The sequence below is a fragment of the Thunnus maccoyii genome, chromosome 3 (assembly GCF_910596095.1).
Source record: "Thunnus maccoyii chromosome 3, fThuMac1.1, whole genome shotgun sequence".
NCBI lineage: Eukaryota > Metazoa > Chordata > Actinopteri > Scombriformes > Scombridae > Thunnus > Thunnus maccoyii.
In genome coordinates, this window is record NC_056535.1 from 26,014,104 (window position 1) to 26,035,010 (window position 20,907).

Below are 20,907 nucleotides of genomic sequence, written 5' to 3' on the forward strand. Positions count from 1 at the left end.
CTAAAATGTAGTGGGGGGGGTTGTGTTTCGGTGATGATTAAAATGTTTTTGCTTGTGTTTATCCATGCTACTGTAGGTTTCAGGTCCATGAGGAGATGGATGCCTCCCTGGATGATCTGAGTGACTGTTCCTCTGATTCCATGGAGGTCTGCTGTGACGATCTAGGTGAGTCTTTCTGATTCTCCTCCCAGTGATCTTTCTACAGGCACAACTGAGAAAGATTGTGGCATTTAATTCAAATGTAATGTGTTAAAACCAATAGTTCCCAACCTGGGAGTCCGGACCAATCCTAGGAGTCACAAGATAATTGACTGGGTGTTTTGGTAATATCTGCTCTTTTCTTGTGAAATATTGGAAAAGATTCTTTCTTAGGCCTCTAGAAATTATTCAAATAAATCAATCTGAGAGGCAAAAATCACTCTTTGGTTGAAGTCCTCATGTAGAGGTCAAGGTGCCCACCATGAACCACAATGCCCCCAGTTTGTGCCTTGCTGGGCACATCTGTTGAATGTCATTCTCCCTCTTTCTCTCCCCTTATTTCCTGTCACCTCCCTCCTGTCGGCTGTACATCTCAGACATATGCAACCTGTAACATGTGGCTTCATTTCAAGGAGTCACAAGCCAAAAACGTTGGTAACCACTGCTGTAAACCTACCAATGAGCAGTAACTTTAACATGCAATGATGAAACAGCAGTGAAGGTTATCATCCAGGATCTTAAAATTAAACAGCTGTACATAAAGTTTAATCATGTTGTGTTTGACCTACAGTTGAATTTGCTCTCTGTTCTTTAAAACTTCTTTTTTTCCCTCTGTAAAGTCGTTGTGCCAGAAAAAGTAACTTATATTTAGGAGTTTTTCATACAGTTCATAGGGTTCTCCTCCGAGTTGGTTATGCAAAACAGAATCTTTCCAGTTGTATTATAATGCATCCTGTAACACCCAAGCTTTAATATAGCTGAATGTTGATACTGGACTCTTTTCAGCATGGCAGTTGTTCTCACCAGAGTTGCTGCCAACTCACAACAAAAACTTCATACTATATGTACCACCTGTTATGTGCATCAGGATTTCCTGAAGTACTTTGCTTCTTTCTTTATGTGCATGTGGGAAAACACGGATTCTTGGCAGAGTGCACTTCTCTCAAATCACACAGCACTGTTAACCCAGCGCTGTTTCTCAAATGTTTTTGTGTCTCTAGTGTGCCATCGTGATTTAATTTATGTCATTTAAGTCAGTGCTGCATAAAACATTAAAAATGTAATGTTGTGTGTTTGTTTTGGTGCCTGCAACCCTGTACCTCTCACACTGTGTTGCTTAGAGACTGACAAACATAACGTGTAAACACATATGCAGTATTATAGTATACTGTATAGTATTTGCTTGGTCAATATTTCATTATTTTAAGAGAACTTGGAATATCTTGCTGAGTGAAGGCAATTCACTAGAAGTAGATAAAACCACAATTACATTGCATTACATTACATGATTAAAGATCTGCTTTAAATACAGTAAGTGATATTGATTCAAGTGAATAAGCAGACGCATCATGTATTGACCCAGTAGAGATGGCTATGACCACAAAACAGAATAAATACTTTAACATGTTTGTTGTGAGATTGATAGATATTTTTCATTATTTCATCATTGTTTAACATGAAAACTTGCTGTACCCACTGTTTGACAAATAACAAGTTCTTTCAAGACTTTCAACCCAAATAACGGAAATCTACCAAAAACACTAATGTTCATCTTTGCAGCTTAAAGGACGGGTTCACAATTTTTCAAGTCTGTCTCAAAACAATATTCAGGTGCCCAAATGAACATTGACGCATATTTTTTTCTTGCTGTAATCATTCCTCTTGTTCATACTGACCCTTAAGAGATCCATTCATAAACCACTATCAATGTGATTGGATGGGGGACAAAATCCACAGTCCTCCTTCTGTGCAAAAATGTCTTTAAAACTTTATCTGAGCCATCCAAATCAAGTAGATACATTTCAGACTTACAGTCATTTTAGTGCTAAATTCCCTCTTTTGTTAGGATCCTTTCACTGCAGTTGAAGAAGGAACACTATCTGAGGAAACAAAGAGGGATTTTTAAACTAAAAAGATCCACTCAGTTTGACTAACTCAGGCTGCTGAAGCCTCATATTATCTTCAGATACTTTGAAATATGTGCACAAAACGAGGACTGACGATTTTGTCCCCCATCATATACATTGTAAGTGATTTGTAGGGGATCTTCTAATGGTCAGTATGAACAGGAGGAATGATTACAGCAAGGAATACCTGACAATTGTTCAAGACAGACTTGAAAAACTGAACCTATCCTTTTTAACAAACTGAAGATTTTAACACAAATTAGTGTGATTTGATTACAAATACAGACATTAAATGACATTATAATTCAATGTTTGATATTTTTCAGCAATTTTCTTTGCAAGAAGCCGCACTTAAATACTGCCTGTTAGACAAATTAGCATTTGTCTGTTTAAATTAATAAATAATTACCACCTAATTAGTTAACGCATCTCTCTTTTCGCTGTTACAACCAATGAAAGAGTAGCAGTATTATGTTCAAAACATAATTAGCCTGATAAGTTATTTTCACTAACATGTCTTATTTATTTATTGCTCCTGGTCACTCAACATGCGCTGAATTTAGAAAATGACCTCATATAATTGCACGGGGCTATTATACAACCCTCTAAGTGGGCTTCTTAATTATCTTAATGACTGTGAGGGGTGAGAGCGTCCAGCTAGCCTCCTCCGGGAGAGACGAGACCGGAGACTGAGTGGTCCTCAGCTGAATGTGGACAGATGCAGGGCTGAGAGATTGAGTGGTTTGATGGGAGGATCAGCTTTCACCTCCTGTCTGGGAGTTCCTCTTGTCCCGACTGGACAGACCTGAGGGACGCTTAAATTCTGTTTTTGACTGTAGAGCAGGGGGATGTATCTTTGTAAGCTGTCATCTGGCTTCAACCACAAGTTAGCCGGAAAATGAAATATATTGTTGTTTTTAATGATGGTTCCATTCACTTGAACCATCTGCAGAAACAAAATCTCAGTCAGTATCTCTGGTGAGAAATCTTAAAAGTGACCAAAAGTTTAAGAAATAAGAAGAAATGTGTGCTCCATGATTAATACAAGACAGCAAGTTAATCACTCTGACAACATTTAAACTCAAACATGGTTTTACCTTGTTATTGTTTCCAGCAGTTTGGGTTTTATCATGTATAGACTGTGGAGAAAAAACTCTCATAAATGTTCAATCTTCATCCCTCAGGCTGCTCACATTCCAGCAAGCTCAATGACTCCATTAGATCTCTATTTAGAGGTCTAATGCACACACACAATCTTTACATATGCCTTTTAACACCATGCTTGTTCTCTGCTGTTTTCCCTTTTCTGGAGGTCTCCCTGATGTTCTTGAATCCATTGTGTCATCATTGTAGCTACACTATTGCAGCTGAGCAGCCCTAAAATGATTACACGTGCTGTCCAGGGGGAACTGCGTAACAGACAGCTGTGTAACTGTCCCATCACACTGCACGCACACACACACACACACACACACACACACACACACACACACACACAATTACAGTACTCAGATGGCCAGAGAGTGAGAATCAGACCCAGATGTGAAAGAAAGCAAATGAAAGATGCAGCTCCACCCTTCACTCTCCTGAGAGCTGGTAGCATTGAAGGTTTTTACATTTACAGAATGAACACTACATTTTTAAAACTCTTAGTGTTCAGTGTAAAAGGCACATATCACATATATTTTGTTATACATACACATATGACAAAAATTATAGATAAAATATTATCTCCATTAAGCCTCATGGGCATGATGTTGAAGCCTGGTATTGCTGACAACAACACTAAGTGACTAGCATGAGCGGCTCTGAGTTTTCCCTATAGGCACAGGGGTCATTTGAGCAAAATGCTTACTTCAGCATGTACACATGACAATGCTAGCAGTACTAATATGAAGTGAGTATAATGTTTAGTGTTTACCATCTTAGTGTAGTGTGCAGCATTCACTAATTAGCATTAAACACAAATACAGCTGAGGCTGACGGGTAGGCCTATATGTTGTATTTGGTCAAAAATAAAAAGTCAGGTGGTCACCAAAGTTATTATAATTTATCCTGAGGTGGACATGAATGTGTGTACCAAATTTCATGGCAATTCATTGTATATTTGTTGAGATATTTCAGTCTTTACCAGCATTACACAGACTGACATTGCAGTCCCTGGAGCAAAGCAGCTAGCGTGGCTAAAAATATCAACAACTCCTGATAGAAGGTGTTTGTTTTGTTTCCGTGAAATACAAACTTTGAGTGAAGATGTTCTTATAAAAAGGTCTATGGCTTTCAGAAAATATGGCATGTCGGAATTTGTTATCCTGTGATTCGTTAAGAAATTCCTACTCACCAAAACAAATAAGCTATTCAGTGCATCATGGGTAGAGTCAGCAGGGGAGCCCTGGAACTCGTGATGAGGAGGAACAAGACTTGACATTGTTTCCAGAAACTAATTGCCAGATCAAACAACTACTCACTAGTCCATGAGCCGCCCCAGGTGCCCTGAAACCCATATAAAAAAAAGCAGTGGAGTGTGTTGTGAATCCATTGTGAGAGTAAAAGAGGAACCCTCTGGGCATTGTAGCTAACAGGTCACTCATATCCAGTGGATTTGCACCATGTAGCATGCTCTTATTCAGGCATGCTGTGTAGTGGAAAAGAGCAACTGTTCATCCACTTAGTAAGAATTTTAAAAATCTATTCACAAGAATTGGATTTATTTGGAAAATACATTTTATTTAATGTTTGCATGATAAGAAGTGGGTTATATCACAGTAATTTATGGAAAAGGTAAATGTTTCTTTGGCAGCTGTGTTTGTGCAGAGCAGCGAGGTCTGGTGCAGATGACATGCAGGCGATGAGAGGGTGGTTTCCATGGTGCAGCTCTGCATGCGAGCGCTGCAGAGCTTCCTCATATCCTCCTGAGAGATGGCTGTGTGGAATATCTTAAAAGATGATTACACTCATATGTCAGCAAAAAGAAACAAAAAAACAGTGTGTGTGTGACTGGATATTCGATTTAATGTAATTGTGTGTGTCTGTGTGTGAGTACATGTGTCTTATACTGACTTGAAGATATTTCCAAAGTGTGGTTTTGGGTGTGTTACTTTTGCTTACACTGGCACATCATGTCGCTTGCTCAGTTTGCTGAAGTGAAGTCACCCATTTGGCTGAAGTAATTTTTGGACTTTTAAGACAAAACTGCCCAATATTTTTTTCATGATTTCATCAAGTTTCATTAGAATCCACCCATTATTTACATAAGTCATCATTATTGATATAATATGACAAGAATACAGTAGACTGTGTGTGCAGGACAGCAAATTGCTGATATTTAGCATATGATTTATCCAGCTGTAAATCTGGAATTGATATTGTAAGGAAGCTCAGACGGGATCAAGAGATAATCTGGTTGCTCCAGTTGTTGCATTTTGTGGGGCTTTGACAGTGATCATAATTCATGCCACGGTGTGTAATTACATATCTAAATGTGTATCCATCCACACGTTAATATCAATACTCTACGGCTAACATCACAAATCATGCATCATGTTGAGTGCAACAAACAGGGAACACTGGAGGTGAGGAAGGGGGAGGGGAAGAACAAAGGAATCAGAGGAGATGGTGGGAAAATGTGGAGACTGGTGCCTGGTTTTAAAAGCCACACGATCGTTTCTCATCAGTCTCTTGCATTTTACATATTCTGCTGAGACACAGCAAAGCATCTTTAAATGCAGAAAAAAAAAAAAAGAAGGAGGAGGGAGGTTTGGGAGGGAGGATGGGAGGGAAGTCGGAGGCGAGGGAGAGGCAGCAGAGAGCAGGGGGAGGAGGGAGCGTTGTTGCGCCTGCCGCCGCTGTCATTCTGCTGCTGCGCGGTTCAGCGGCAGGAGGGTGCGCTGAAGGGAGGAGTGTGGAAAAAACGGAGGAAAGGAGGACGGGAGGGAAGGAGAGAAAGGGAGCGCCTGGGCAGCACTGCAACAGCTGCAGCTGCAGCAGCCTGTCAGGAGGAAAGAGGGAGAGAAGGAGACAGAGGGAAGAAAGCGAAGGCTGCAGGATTGCCTTAGAGGAAGCATTTTTATGTATGCTATTTTTTTGCACAAGGAAAAAGGTTTGAGTGAGGAAGCCTGTTTTCTCCCTGCTGATGCTTTTCTATATGGTCTCATGCAGGAGGCATGCTTGGAAATAGTGTGAAAGGCAGAGAAGGCGATTTGAAGATGGAAAGGACGGATAGCACAAAGGCATACGGCCAAGCAGATGGCAAAGGAGTTGGTATGGCAGCCAAGAGGGCCAAGTCTGGGGTGCCCCAGAGCACACAGCGGGGTGAACTAAAGGTTTACCGGGCGGGTAGCTCTGAAGGCAGGCTACCAGTGTCCTCCAATCTCCGCAAGCAGAGGTCTATGACAAACCTGGCTGTACTCACTGATGCTGAGAAGAAGTTGCACCTTTACGAGCCCAAGTGGTGTGATGACATGGCCAAGCCTGGAGCGGGCCAGACCAAGACGGGCAAGCCAAAGACAGCAGGGGGTGGCAGCAGCGCCGTAGGGGGTGCCCCTCTCTCTCGAAACCTATCAAAATCGGAGCATTCGCTATTTCAGGGTAAACCGAAGCCCTTCAGCCCTCTGGCTGCTCCCTCTTCCCTGAACAAGCAGAGCCGCATACCTCGTGGTCCTTATGCTGAGGTGAAGCCCCTGAGCAAGGCACCTGAGGATGGGAAGTCTGATGATGAGATCCTCTCCAGCAAGGCGAAGGCCAACGCAAAGAAACAGGGAGCCGGAGCGGAGTCCGGTTCTAAAGGCCAGGGGGAGGAAGGGGGTGACAAGCCCTTCCTGAAGGTGGACCCGGAGTTGGTGGTTACAGTGCTGGGCGACTTGGAGCAGCTCCTCTTCAGTCAGATGTTAGGTGAGTACAGCAGAGCGATCTTGATACCTCTACCACCCCAGGAACCCTAAGTGTGGCCATCATGTGCTACAAACCAAACGCCCCGCTTGTGTGTATCTCAAAGTCGGCAGCACGCCCCCTTATAATGCAGCCAAAACACAGCACCTGCTTGCTGCTGCAGCCCCACATTTCCCCAGAATGGATTTTATGCAACTCATCGACTGAGGGGGCAAAAACGTGAAGACGTTCTCGTTGTGCTTTCAAGCATGCTTTTCAAACCTTCTCATTATTTTATTGAATGCTGCCCTCGCTCGGCATTTTCACATAAAGCTGAATAGTTAGTAGAAGGAGAATATGGATCATTGTCGTTGTGCTCCATTGTTCTTATTCCCTCAGCATGTCACTCAGGTGTCTGGGGCTTGGTGGCATTGATTATGTGAAATATGCTCGCTCTCTATCATAACATTGCCGGCTGATTGCATGAAAAAAAGCCTGAGGGGTTGGGGATTATTACCAGCAGACTGATCTCCTTTCTAAAGCTGCCGTTTGCTGCAACATGTGCTGATGCACTCGAGGGTCCATCCACTGCTCCACATACGCTTCCAAAAACCAGAGATGGGAAAGAGGGCATGCCATATTGAATTCATTTTAGGCACGCAGGCACCTATTTAGCATCCTCCCAGCTCCATTCATCTGTAGAGCGCTGACAGATGGTTTACACCCTGTGTACAACAACGGTGCAAATGGCAGAGAAAATGGCTCTGGAGCTGTAGGTCAGGGGCATCGATAGGAGGGCTTCATGAATAATCGGGGTATAATCACATGATGGCGATTATGATTCTGATGATTCCATCATTTTTTTAAATGTGTTTTTTATTTGGGTATCAAAGCATCCCCCTGTGTTTCATTGCAGTTGCAGCATGTATCTGATTATGGCCTGTATTTCAGTCAGGAGAAGGTATCATCGTCTTTGTAGACTTTTAGATCCAGTTGTCCTTTTCTATTTCCTGGAGAGTATATTTTAGATCTTAGACCTTAGTTATTTTAGATTTCAGTCTTTAGATTTATTGGCTACTTAAGTAACTATTGGATAAGAGAATTGTTTTGCAGAGATTAAATCCTTTCTGTTGTCAATGCATGAATCCGCAAAAGAGTTACATTTTAAACACCAGAGTCCTGGTTTCTGATGACACCTTTCAAAGTTTTTAAAAACTGGAATATTAGAGTGCATGTTTCTCACTTGTCTGGACATTGCATTAAGTCATTCTCCTAAAATCCCATCATTGACAAATCTGGTTCAAGCATGTCATATTCCAACAAGGACTTCATGTCACATTCACTCCAGCAAAAATGAATAATTAGCTATTCCATTTCCCCAGTATCATCAGGAGTGCGTTTTCCCTGTTGCATCTTAATGAACGCATCTGTGGTGATTTAATCTGTTATCCATGCTTCATTACTCCATATGGACGTCTATCACTCATGTTAGTCACGCTTAAAGCCAAAGTAAGAAAACAACACAGGTTCTCACGGATGGCCACATGTGCACTGGCATCATTAGGATTTTTTTGTGTGTTTGACTGTATAACTACAACCAACATTGCTGAGAGCTCTGCAGAATTTGGCACCACACCCATGTCTGCTATATTAACCTAATTGCATAAAATTTCCAGCAGTTTGCAGAATGCTTCAGGCTGATGTGTCTTTTCTCTTCAGTGTAATCCGCTGACCTCCACAATGTTTCCAAATCAATTGAAGGTCATTATTAAAGGGGAGTTTATCATCTCAATGAATTATTTATCGTCATTTAAGATGATAATCCCATGCGAGCCTTTGACCTGAGTCAAGTACTTTGTGACCATGAAAGGAAAAACAGCCACCAAAATGGGCAGAGCACACGGTGATGGAAAAGCAGGAAACAATCGCAACACTGATTACTGACTTGCATTAATCAGTGAGAGACGGAGAAAGGTTCTTTAATTTCAGTGATAGTGAGGTTTTGTACTCATGACAACATTGTCTGAACACTCTTTTCTGCATGTCAGACGACCACCCTGAGAACTTTTTTGTCTCATATCCTTTACTGTACATGTACAGCGGACGTGGTTGTTACTATAAAAAGATCTTTTTATACATAGTCCGCTTAATGCTTAATGCTCTCCTTCCGCAGAGTATCTCATTATAAGCTAACTGAAAGGATGTTTTTATTTCTGAAGATAGAGGGACTTTTTGTTTACCAATATGACATCAAGAATGGCGGACCTCGTTAATAGGCTCATTTATTAAACTCGCCATGTGAGTTTGTGTACCACGGCTGTCATACAACACTGGAACATTGCATACCACTGTCTCATCACAAGACAGGGCTGCAGATGCACAACAAAGTAAAAATCTTCCATCCAGATCCAGCTCAAATTGATTTTTTTATGCTTTTTTTGGATTTTCTCTTTTAAATTCTTCCTTTTCACATGGAGCAGTTGATATTTGAAATGTCCGCTGTGTAATAAATGAAAAAAGACAAACCTCAAATCAGTTGCTTGCAATTATTTTCAAAATGATGAATATACTGTGACAAATAGATTCCAGGTCATTAGGACGACAGATTTGTATCCATGAAAAGAGCAGGAGATTAGAGTAGTACAGACAGCAGCAGTTCCTGGAAAAAAAAAAAAACTCTCTTCTAGACAACAGAGATGAGCAAACCTTATTTCATCGTAATTATATGTGATCTGTCATGCAAGATCTCCACAAATGTAGCAATGGCCTACAGCTACATAGAATCATAGGAGAAAGGGAATATCGGAGAAGCAGAGGTAAATGAGGAAATATTGAAAGCTATAGGTCCAAGATATTGTTAAGTTGTTCAGATATTTAAGTATTATTTGAATAAAACAGTTGAAATAGTCTGCAGCTTTGGTCTTGAATCTTTAATGCTTCATTCTGCCACTTCCACAATTTTTAAATATGTAAGAAAGAGAAGTTGGGGCAAGATTGAAAGGGACTGTCTTTATTGACAAGTCAACCATCTTTTAGGAGCAGTGATTGTTTCTTGATCACAAAGTAATTGATGCTGTCAGCCTTCACAAAACAATAAAGCAAAGCTGCAACCTGATTGAATGTTTCAAACTCATAGTAAACAGTGAAGCAGTTGGTCTCTGGCCCAAGAATCTCATGAAAGATTTGATTTGAGTGATAGGCATTCACTATGAGCAGTTTATAGAGAGCTCAAAAAAGCTCTCCACCTGACATCACCCGGAGTGTGTTACATTTTGTTGAAGTGTACAAGTTATTTTCCCACCTGCGTTCACTCAGCTGCCATTGTGAGAGACTGTGAAAAAGCTCTAGGTGCATTTGAGCTTGAAGAAAGGCATCTTCTTCTTGTTTTGTGCCATAAAGCAATCTCTCTTTTACTGTGAAGTGTTTCAGGTTTCTTGTGAAATCTCACTCAGTGGAGTAAGCTTTAAAATGAAATGTAGATGCTGATCAAGGTTGTGAATCCTCTCACTGATTGGCATGTTTGCTTATGGAAATTGTAATGGAAATGATACCAATGTCTCAGTTTTAATCGGTGGAACATGGAGGACCTTTAATGTTGATTTAGTGGTGTTCGTAGGGTTAATTACTGATGACCTCTAACAACACTTTAGAATTAATTTCGACATACCTGAGTCTGCCTCAGCACTGTGTCCATACAGAGCACTTCCTGTAGTGTTGCATCATTCATAGGTCTTTCCTGATTCACATCTGCTTCAGTATTCTGTCCGAGTTTTCCCCTCTGTGATAACTTGTAGGCATCACTGCAATGCAGGGTGCCAGAGGACTTGTCAGTCACTGCACAGGAACACTGTCCACATTGAATAAAGTAAATACTCAAAACAGATGTGACACATGTGTGCTAGGTATTGTCCAGGATTCCTGGTTTAATATATTCCCAGGAATTCTCTATAAATTGGATTAGCAGTATCACAGAAATTCACATTGTGATTAAAAGATGTATTCCTGCATTCATTTTCTCTTATGTAATCACCTTTACTCTTCATATCAAGTATCACAATGGAAATAGGTCTTACACTTTATTGTTTTGTCCTTGATATTTGCTGGTGTGAGAGATTATATGTCTCTCCTTTCATAATGTCAAATAAACTAAACAAAATACCCGCTTGTGTCTATCCCAGTATACACTGGGCGAGAGACTCCCTACAGTCTATTGAAGGATTAATAACTGTAGAGATCAAGAATTTTGTGAAAACGGGATATTAAAATCATTCGACTGCTGCAACCAGATTCACCAAAGCTTTGATGTCCATCACCTAAGCAGGTGTTGTTATTAATTTGTGTAAAATGGAGCACATCTTTCCTTATCTGACTGCTGGATTTTGAAATTGCTGACAAATACTGTTGATGACGTTCATTGGGTAATGACAGCCAGATGTTATTGACTTTCGCTGATGATTAAATCTTTTTTTTTTTTTTTTTTTTTTTTAGACTTTGCTCAGGGTTTTTAATGTGTCAGTCAAGGTGCATTATAGAATCCCTCCTCAAAAAAGCAAATTATACCTGATTCCCACATGTCCAAGATTAACTTCATATCTCATTCAGTTCATAAATCATAAATTACAGAGCTTGTCAATATTTCACATATACAGTATACACCTATAATGTATTATACTGAGGTTTCCTGGAGACTATCTATTGGTTTGTCTGCTGGTTTGTGAACCCATCAGTCTTTGGGGTCTATGCTATTGATACCAGCTAATATATCAAAATTCTTCACCTTCTTTGCAGGTTTGGACTCCTTGTATAACCAGAAAAAGGGAGATTATCATGCATATTTCTGAATGTGTAAACTGTATGTGTATGTTTGTGTGATATAGCTGCTTACAATTCACAAGTATACGCCCCACTGAATTAGTCATACATCCTCTTTATGAGAACATTATTAGATGTGTTTTCCCCTGATGTCCTCACCTCTCCTCCAGCCATTCCTGTTAATGCATTGAATGTTAATTTCTTCTTCCCCTAGGGGTTTTGCCACCACACTGCAGTGGAAAACCCCTTCTCCTTGTGTTTTTTCTGACAAGGAGGTTTCTCTTATTTGTTACAGCTAACACAACAACACTGCTAATTGTGCTGTAATATTGATTTGACATGGTCAAGACCCACTGACTGTACACTTACATTTGCACGCAGAATGGTCAGAATAAGCTGACCTACAGTGAAATCCTTCTGGCATCAGTTCAGCTTATAGTTAGCTTTACAACTTAAGCTGGATGGCTTTGAAACAATGCTCAGTGCAACAAAAAACAGAAGCTCTAGAGAGAGTCCTTTTTAAAGAGATCCTAATGTAGTGAGAATGTCAGAATACATCCCCCTGGTGGGCAATCTAAGTTACAGGCAACCTTTCAGTATTTCATTTTCAGGATGTACCATGTCAGTTAAGAGGGGGGTAGAGTGGAGGTTACCATGGTGAGGCAGCCTATGGAGTGAAATTTGTCTGCCTAATGATGTGAACATACGGTGAATGTGTGCTCACCAGGAAGACACTTGTCACATCAGTCCAGACACAGAAAATACGAGCAAGAATACATGCATGGGGAAGCAAAAATGTGTGTGTGTGTGCGTCCATGAATTCTCTCTTAAAACACAAACCACAATAAAAGGGCAGCTTGTATGTAAGTTTTATTTGACAGTAAATGTTTTATAATCTTTTGTTCTGCATGACTGTCCCACAGATCCTGAGTCCCAGCGGAAACGGACCGTGCAGAATGTCCTTGACCTCCGCCAGAATTTGGAAGATACAATGTCAAGCCTGCGGGGCTCTCAGCTTGGCCATAGGTGAGTGCAACACATGCACATTTTCAAATTGTGTATTGCTTCATAATGGTGTGTCTAACGCACTGGCTAATATCACATAACATCTTAAGAGAATGCACATTTTGCTCATGAAATCACAGGATGAAACCATGAGCCAAATTCTGTCTTTGGTTTAACCTGAAAGCAAAAACACATTCTCATATGAACAAGCAACAGATAGCTTGTTGGATCGATACATAACACAATCATATGTAAACAGTTGTGCTGCGGCCGCTTGGAGAGTTGCCACCTGGTGCACATCTGGCTTCCATCCTTGTTAAATAGGCCGTCTCTGTTTCATGGTCATGACTTCATTCTAGGAATCTCTGTTTGGCTCTCATAGGCAAAAAGCCCAAGCAATAATTTGTTGCAACAACCACAACATAACCAGACACTGATGGAGGAAAGGTCTTAATTTTATCTGGACATTAAAGTTGAGATTTGATATTATGTGTAACGTGAATGCAAACAGAAACACATTTCTGCTCTCTTTAAACCTGCATTAATGAGTATTTTTGATATAACTGTACCATTACATCAATCATCTGTGGGAAATTATAAACCAATTCCGCAACTATATGAAGTTTTTTAGCCTCTTTTAGCTCATTACGTTGGTTTTACACCCCCTAGTGTGAGTCAGAACTGTTCCTATCAACCTCTGTTTGCATCAGTTTCAAGCCAAAACCTCTGACAATTTTAAGTCTGCCAAACATCAAATGGTTGACAAAGTTACTGGTGAAGAGCTGAATATTTTCCTCAAACCACATAAACTACAAGGCCTATAAAATACCAAACTTATATTGTCAGGTGGCTAGTAATATGCTAATGTTGCTCTCTGTCTGCTGAATGTGAAATTAGACAGTGCCAGTTGGTTGCTAACATGTTTTGATCATTTGTGATCACATATTATAATATAAAGCCATCTATCTGACTAAACAGTTGTGTTTTCTCAGGTTGGTAACAAAGAGCAAGCTATTTCATCCAATCAGTTAGAAAATGAATGACCAAACACAATCAAAAATAATGTGTATTGCATCAGTTTTCCTGCAATATTTTATCGAACTCTGGAACCTGAGCATCTTTATGTGAGCTCCATGTGATAGAAAATCCTGAAAACTCTTCTTAAAAACAAGCTACTATGTCACTCATTGACAAAAGTAAAAATTCTCAGTCTGTCACTTTCAGTACTGGAGTGGATCCATTTAGCCTCCATATTGATGAATAATCCATCAACAATGGCTAAAAATACTGTCGTGGTCGTAGCCATTGCAATATTTATTTAGGCGGGTTGGTACATCTAGTTATGTAATCGGCAGACACAGAAGACGCTTCCAGCCATTTGGAGAGGACATTTCTAACCCTGACCCAGTTACAGGAATGAACAGGAAAACTTTCATGTACTCGATGCAGAACAGTGGTAAGGGGTGTGCTGCTATAAGCAGCAGTATTTTCGGGTGTGGTCATGTAAAGCAAAGTCCTTGGTATGACAATTATAATGACTGGTTAGTGTGAATATATTGCCCGGAGAGACAGATGCCATGTTAACACAGAGATATCAGGTCATAGTTCTCTTTGTCTTTGGGTTCTGAGAAGCCACATTTCTAGCTACAGTCACTGAAGACAATACAGCACAACTGCTTATCTGGGTCAACAGCAACTCAATGCCACTGTGGATTTCTTTGAAGGACTTCTGACAGAAAGAAAAAATGTTCTGCTGGGTTCTTTGGTCTCATTCTTGCACTGTTGTTGATATACTGATTTTGTGAGTCAGTCTGACAAGACTGTCAGCTAAATTCCTCAAACTGAACTTGTAACACACATTATTCCTTCCTTTCAACTCTCCAGCTGTCTGGACAGCAGCAGTGTGGGCTACGACAGTGACGAGACCAACGCTCGCAGCATATCCAGCCTGTCCAACCGCTCTTCACCTCTCTCCTGGCGCCATGGCCAGTCCAGCCCCCGTCTTCAGGCGGGCGATGCCCCATCCTCCACAGGTGGAGGTTATCAGGGGAGTAAGACTGGTTCCAAGTATACGGCCCATACGATGCCAGCTCGCTGCTCCAGTCGTCTCAGCAGCACGTCTCGTATTGAGCTCATCGAAGGGCTGGACGTTGATGACGCCGACCTCAAGTCTGGTTACCTGAGTGACAGTGACCTTCTAGGAAAGAGCCTGCCGGATGACGACGACGACAACCTGGCTAATGGGTAAGAATATCTGAAGATAAGCATGGGTTTAAGCCTCCTGTTTCCATGACAACATGAACCAATTGGCGACTGCAGATGGCTGTGTGCTGGTTTGTCCTTTTTAGAGTCTACCTTGTGGCTTTGAAAAGGTCAGCTACTGTAAGAGTTGTTGTCAAATTGCATTTAAGTCACAATAACCAATAAGCTGATTGGCATCCTGCTATAATTGACATTGTTACATGCTGCATTTTAGTAGTTAATTAGGTTACATAGAATATATGCATTTTGATATTCAACTTTGATGCAAAAAAAGAAAGAAAGGAAACTTTTCATGCATTATGGATTCCAGCTTCGTGCTGGTATCTGATGTTTGCACTTGGCAGGGATATCAAAGAGCTTTCATCAGCAGTCTCCACAGATTCTTGCTCTATTTCTCAAAGTACTCATGACATTGTCTCTCTGAAGGCTGTTTTTGCTGACTGTGAGAGAGAGTGCTTTCAGAAGTTGTTCACTGAGGAAAGAATTTGAACACTCATCAGGTGTCCTCTCAGTTCCACAACAAATGCAGACTCATCTCCAACTGCTATAAACTGAACAGTGTTTGAATCTTTGGAACGTGTCAAGAGAAGCAACAAATACGTTCCAAGTTACATTAAATATTTTCACAGGAATGCAGCATCTAATAGTAGCTCTTCCTTTACCTCTTCTGCACTCCTTTTTATTCTCTTCACCCTCGCTGCTCTCCTCCCACGTCCTTTGTGTCTTTACCTAATTCCCTCTCCCAAGTTGACAGCTGACAGTGAGAGTCAGAGAGGAAGAGAGAAAGAATCCAGGACAGTTCTCCAGTGTGGTTTAGCAGCTTTATCGCTGTTGCACATGCAGTGGGATTTAAGCTCAGCCTCTGGAGCACTCGCTAGGCCCTGCAAGCCAGGTCACGTTCTTACTACAGAGTGCATTAAGTACAAGAAAAAAAATAGATGAGGCACATTTTTGAGCGATAGAAAGTAGAGCAAAGAAGAAAAAGTGTGAAATGGAAGTGGGTCTATTTAAGTGAAGTTATAGTAAATGTAGAATTTGAAGATGATGTGAATCAGTAGCAATCTTATCTTGCTGTTCTAGAAATGATAAAAAAAGAAGTGCTGTATTAAAATAAGAATGGACAACTAGCTCCATGTGTAAAGATTTAGCATTTTGGGAGGAGAGAGGTGAAAAAGATCAGACGGCAGAACCCTGATAAGGTTAGGATTAAACAGGGATTATGTCATATGGGTCCGTTCCTCACAGTAACATCCATGCACTCGAAATCCATTTAAATCTGCCCTGTATTTTGTCCTGTCGCTTGCTGCATCTGCTCTGCTCTGGTGATTCAAATGAATGTGAGAGGTGGACGTGAGGGCCTCGCGTCTGCTTTATAACACCACAGGCAACAAAGATCCAAATCATTTTATGTAACCATTTTTAAAAATGCTGCATCATGCTCAGTGTTCAGCCACCTAGTAATTCCCGGACAAGCTTTCAAGGTGACTGTGAGACACCCCGATGGGAACAACTGCTCCCCGTGTTATTACACCAGGAGGATTATGGGTGTGTTGGCATACATACATGCTATGGAAGTGTATTTTCCTATGTGTTATCATGGGAGTAATAATAGGCTATTGTGGCTGCCAAGACACACAAAGATATGGAAATAGTAGGTGCTATTTTCTCTCAGACCTTGAGTAGGTTGTTTTTCCTTTAACTGCTCTTATTTGTATGCTATGCTGGTCTGTAATTGCTTTCATTTCAGTGGAAAGTATCCTTTATTCCCCTGCAGGAATACTGGAATGCCTGGTGCTTATGTTCTCCATATCAAGGATTTATCCTGCCTCATAAATTCACCAACATCCTAATGCTGTAGATAACTAGTTATTCCAGTTTCTAGAGCAGCCACAACAGCAGCACATGCTTTGATTTTCTTCTTACAGTATCCTCTTCTGTGATACATTTGCATTTCTACTGTACATCCCCTGTCACACACACTCACAGTACAGCTCATTGAGAACCATTAACTAACAGCTCTTGAAAATAGATCAGGCTCCTCCTGCGTAACCATGGAAACCAGCTGGAAATCGGCTGTAAGGAGAGGTGCAATTTCTGTTCCCTTTCACTAAAGCCCCAGTCTTACATTTCATACATTTCATTGGTCTGAAATTAGCTTTAATATAAGTATGTTAATGGTACAGTGAGACAACTCAACTCAATAAAACTGTTCTACGTAGTTTTTAACATTAACATTAACACATAATTCTTTGATAATATTTGAGACTAGTGTATGTGGCTCAAAACAATCCGGTAACAGATAAATACCTAAATGTAAAATAATCAGACACAGGGCGTGTTGTTTATGAACCCTTATATGAGACAGTGGAACAAAACAGGACAGTAGCACATCGCTAGATGTCTAATGGATATTGATTAACCCACACCAGACAGTACTGGCCATCTAAGGCTGAATGTGTACACACTGACAGTAATCACTGCTACTGTGTGTCTGCCTCATCAATAATGTGATACTACATACATCCCAGTCTCACTGAAAGCTCCAATATTCATTTCTCGACACAGCAACATGCAGCATAATAGTAGGCTGGCTTGTTGCAGTTAATGATCATTGGATGTCTGAAGAGAAGGCTTCCAAAAAATGTTTGTTCCAGAGAAACAGTGGCCATTTATCTGTTACCAGTTGCTACATGCGACTGTTATCCCATAATGTAGCATACAGCTCTGCCATAAATGAGGGCTGTGCGATATGACCAAAATGATGACACAATGACATAGCTAGAGCATAATCTGAAAAATAGACATTTTTCTATCGTCACACAATATATACCTACCATGAATACTAACTTCTTTAAAGCTGCACCATGTAGTTTTGGCCATATAGTTGATAACTTTGTCTGCTGTTTGGTGCAGGGCAGGTAGCAGTTAATAAGAGCTTGTTTTCAAAAGACTGCTGCCTCTTGTTGATTAGCAGCTTATGCAGGCCAGAAATAATGAGCTAAAAGAGGCTTAAAAGCTTTGTAGAGCTGCAGAGTTGAGTGAAAACTTTTCAGAGCATTTGTCAGAAGGAGCGAACCCTTTTCACATTACTCATTTAATTCTACATTAATACAAAAAATAATGATTAATGCGACTTTGAAATGCTTGGACTTTTATAAGTACCACTTGAGTTGTTTGTGTGTTAATTGTATGGTATATCTTGAAGCTTGATATACATGGGCAAGCAAAAATATTAGATAGACCTTACAATAACAACTTTATCATATGCACATTTTATCAAGACACAGTGGCACTTTATCAACAACACTTTAAGTTTTCATGAAGGTAGTATTTATCAGGATCGTTGGTATGGGATTGCATTTTGTAGGGTTTCTAGTTTTCTGGTCATTCAATGCACATCCTCAGACTGCAGGCATGGAAATATAGAGGGTGGTTTACATTAAATTACAACTAAAATTGCCATAATTATGTACAGTACAATATTAGAATCATAGGCATGTTGTGATGGCTTCTTATTTTGCCCCGACCACGTCAAGAATCATAACTGCTTTCTGTGGTTACATTCTTCACACCATATTGGCAAAGTTTAACCATCACTCATATGACATCATCCTACTGCAAGCCACGTTTTAAAAGGATGGTTTATGGGTAGAGCAGTAATCACATTATATTGCTGATATATGGTTGGTTTTTCCATTTCTGGTATATAAATTATGACTACTATTCGGCGTTCAGTGTCATTTTAGTGGTGTTCAGTCAATTATGGTTGATGTTTTACAGGCACTCAGCTGTAGTGTATGTAAGCATTTTGGTTCAGGTTAACTTTTCATGTCTAATACAGATGTTGAATGGGAAACTTGCTTTTTTTCCCATTATGTCATTTAGTTGATGGGATGAATGCAAGCCTAATGTTTGTAACAGAACATGTGAATTTCACAGAAGGCCCATCTGCACGAATATGAGTATTTTATCCGACAGATTTACGTATTATCTTGGCAGATTCACAGTTTGAAAAGTCCCCTTCTACTCAAAAATGTGTTTTGTTTATTGTGACTTCACCTGGATGTTTGAACTTCACTGTGTAGAATGATGTATGTGCAGAGTTTGACACTGAAGGGCTTTTTTTTTTTACATTCATCTGCTGAAAGTGGAAAGTTTCTCTGTGCTCATTGTAAAACCCATTTTAAGGGGCAGGGATACGAGCATGATTTGTGACATCACAACTGGTTTGGAGCCAGTCATGATCCAAAATACAGTTTACAGAAGTGTGATGTAGAAACCTGAAGCCTCCAGTGCACATACACTGACAATGGATTTTTCAGTGGTGTAGGAGACATCTTGTGTCCAGCAGGAAAACTTAAGAAATAAAATATATTTCCATAATCATAGATTCAGAATTTTTAATGAGGGAAAAGAAGTAGATGACATTTTAAGGATTTTAACATGATAATTATACTCTTTTTGTGGAAAAACCATATCAGACACACATTATTGTTCCAACCAGAGTATTTTTATATGTCTTAATACATGTCTGGAGGGGAGCTTTAAATTGGAAGATCTCACTGAAAAAAAGGAGACGCCTTTTAGTGTTTGGTTTGGCTCCATACTGTTTGGCTGACTAGAGAGAGAAGCAGTGAAAAGCACTTAGCTGCAATAAATGTTATCTATTGATGACTCCAATGCCCCATAAGAAGATGAACGGCTGCCTCACTTCCTGGCTAACTTGTGTTCGATTAGTTTTTATCCACAATATGTTTTGATAGTTTCTTTCATCTGTCTCTATGAAAACCTGAAACACATATACCTGTAGTAGGTGAATGCCAAGAGAATCATTCTTCGTTATCTTTGTGAGGTGCTCGAAATGATGACATGCTCAACGTGCACTAGCAAGATATGAACAAAATAATCCATCATGTGTCATCCTCTTAGAGCCTTCTATGCAAAAATATGTGCAATGACAGTTCGTGAAACACAAGCTAGTTTGGAAGTAGGGTGTTGCTTCAGCTTTCTAGCATTGGTTAACAATCAGATTTGGCCAGTGTTTGCTAAAACTGCTAAATTTATAAAATGTTTTGGCTGACTTTTGAATTCCTTTTGGCATAGCTTCAGTAAAAGTCACTGTGCAGTAGCCAAGCTTAGACATACAGCCACTATTGTACACTGAAACCTGCATTCATTGCCTAATGTTGATATGGTGAATGCGTTAGCACACAGTTTCCTATTTACATATCCAGAAGACATGGAGTAACATTAACATTCATTTAGTCCAATATTCACTCTCTTTTTAGGTCTGTCTAAGTCTCCACTAGCCTGTAATTACTCCACTATGTTCACCAGCTAGTCGCTAACTTTGTCAGCAGTTTGGTGCTGAGCCGATAGCATACAATGGGTTTCATCCAAGATTTTTTGCTGAAAACAGCTGCCTGCTGCGGTTGGACACGATGCTGTGAGAGCCAACCAGACTGTAAAGTTGCAGCTGTAAAACCAAAACAATGGTTTAAAGATGTTGAGATGCTCTATAGTGCTGAGAGGAACTGCAGAGTGAGATGACAATTCTGAATGAGTCACTATGAGCCATGCCTTTTACACACATGTAGTCATTTAATCCATTGTTAGTATAAAAATATTGATTACAGCAGCTTTAAAGTCATAACATGTACAGATCACGGACATTATCGCTGTGATTATTTCATTATGTCTGCTGTTAAGTTAATCCTGATGATACATCATGTCTCTCTTAAAACTGTGCAAAAGTGCAGATAACAGAAATATCAAAAGAGAAAGCATATGTAAGTCTACATTTATCTTCACCTTATGCCAGTGCCACTGTGTCTTCTTTCTGATGTATATGTTGTTG

At 40.2% G+C, this 20,907-nt stretch overlaps 1 protein-coding gene across 4 annotated transcripts in view; it reads left to right on the plus strand.

Moving 5' to 3' along the window:
* nav1b (neuron navigator 1b) overlaps positions 1 to 20,907 on the plus strand; it is an 88,842-nt gene that overhangs the window by 35,841 nt on the left and 32,094 nt on the right. For 2 of the 4 annotated variants that reach the window (XM_042406238.1, XM_042406240.1), the window contains exons 4-7: positions 77 to 165; positions 6,264 to 6,995; positions 12,707 to 12,809; positions 14,673 to 15,032. In XM_042406238.1, the coding sequence (XP_042262172.1) occupies positions 77 to 165; positions 6,264 to 6,995; positions 12,707 to 12,809; positions 14,673 to 15,032 (1,284 nt within the window). The remainder of the gene's footprint in view (positions 1 to 76; positions 166 to 6,263; positions 6,996 to 12,706; positions 12,810 to 14,672; positions 15,033 to 20,907) is intronic. The other 2 variants (XM_042406241.1, XM_042406242.1) reach the window with 1 other exon arrangement.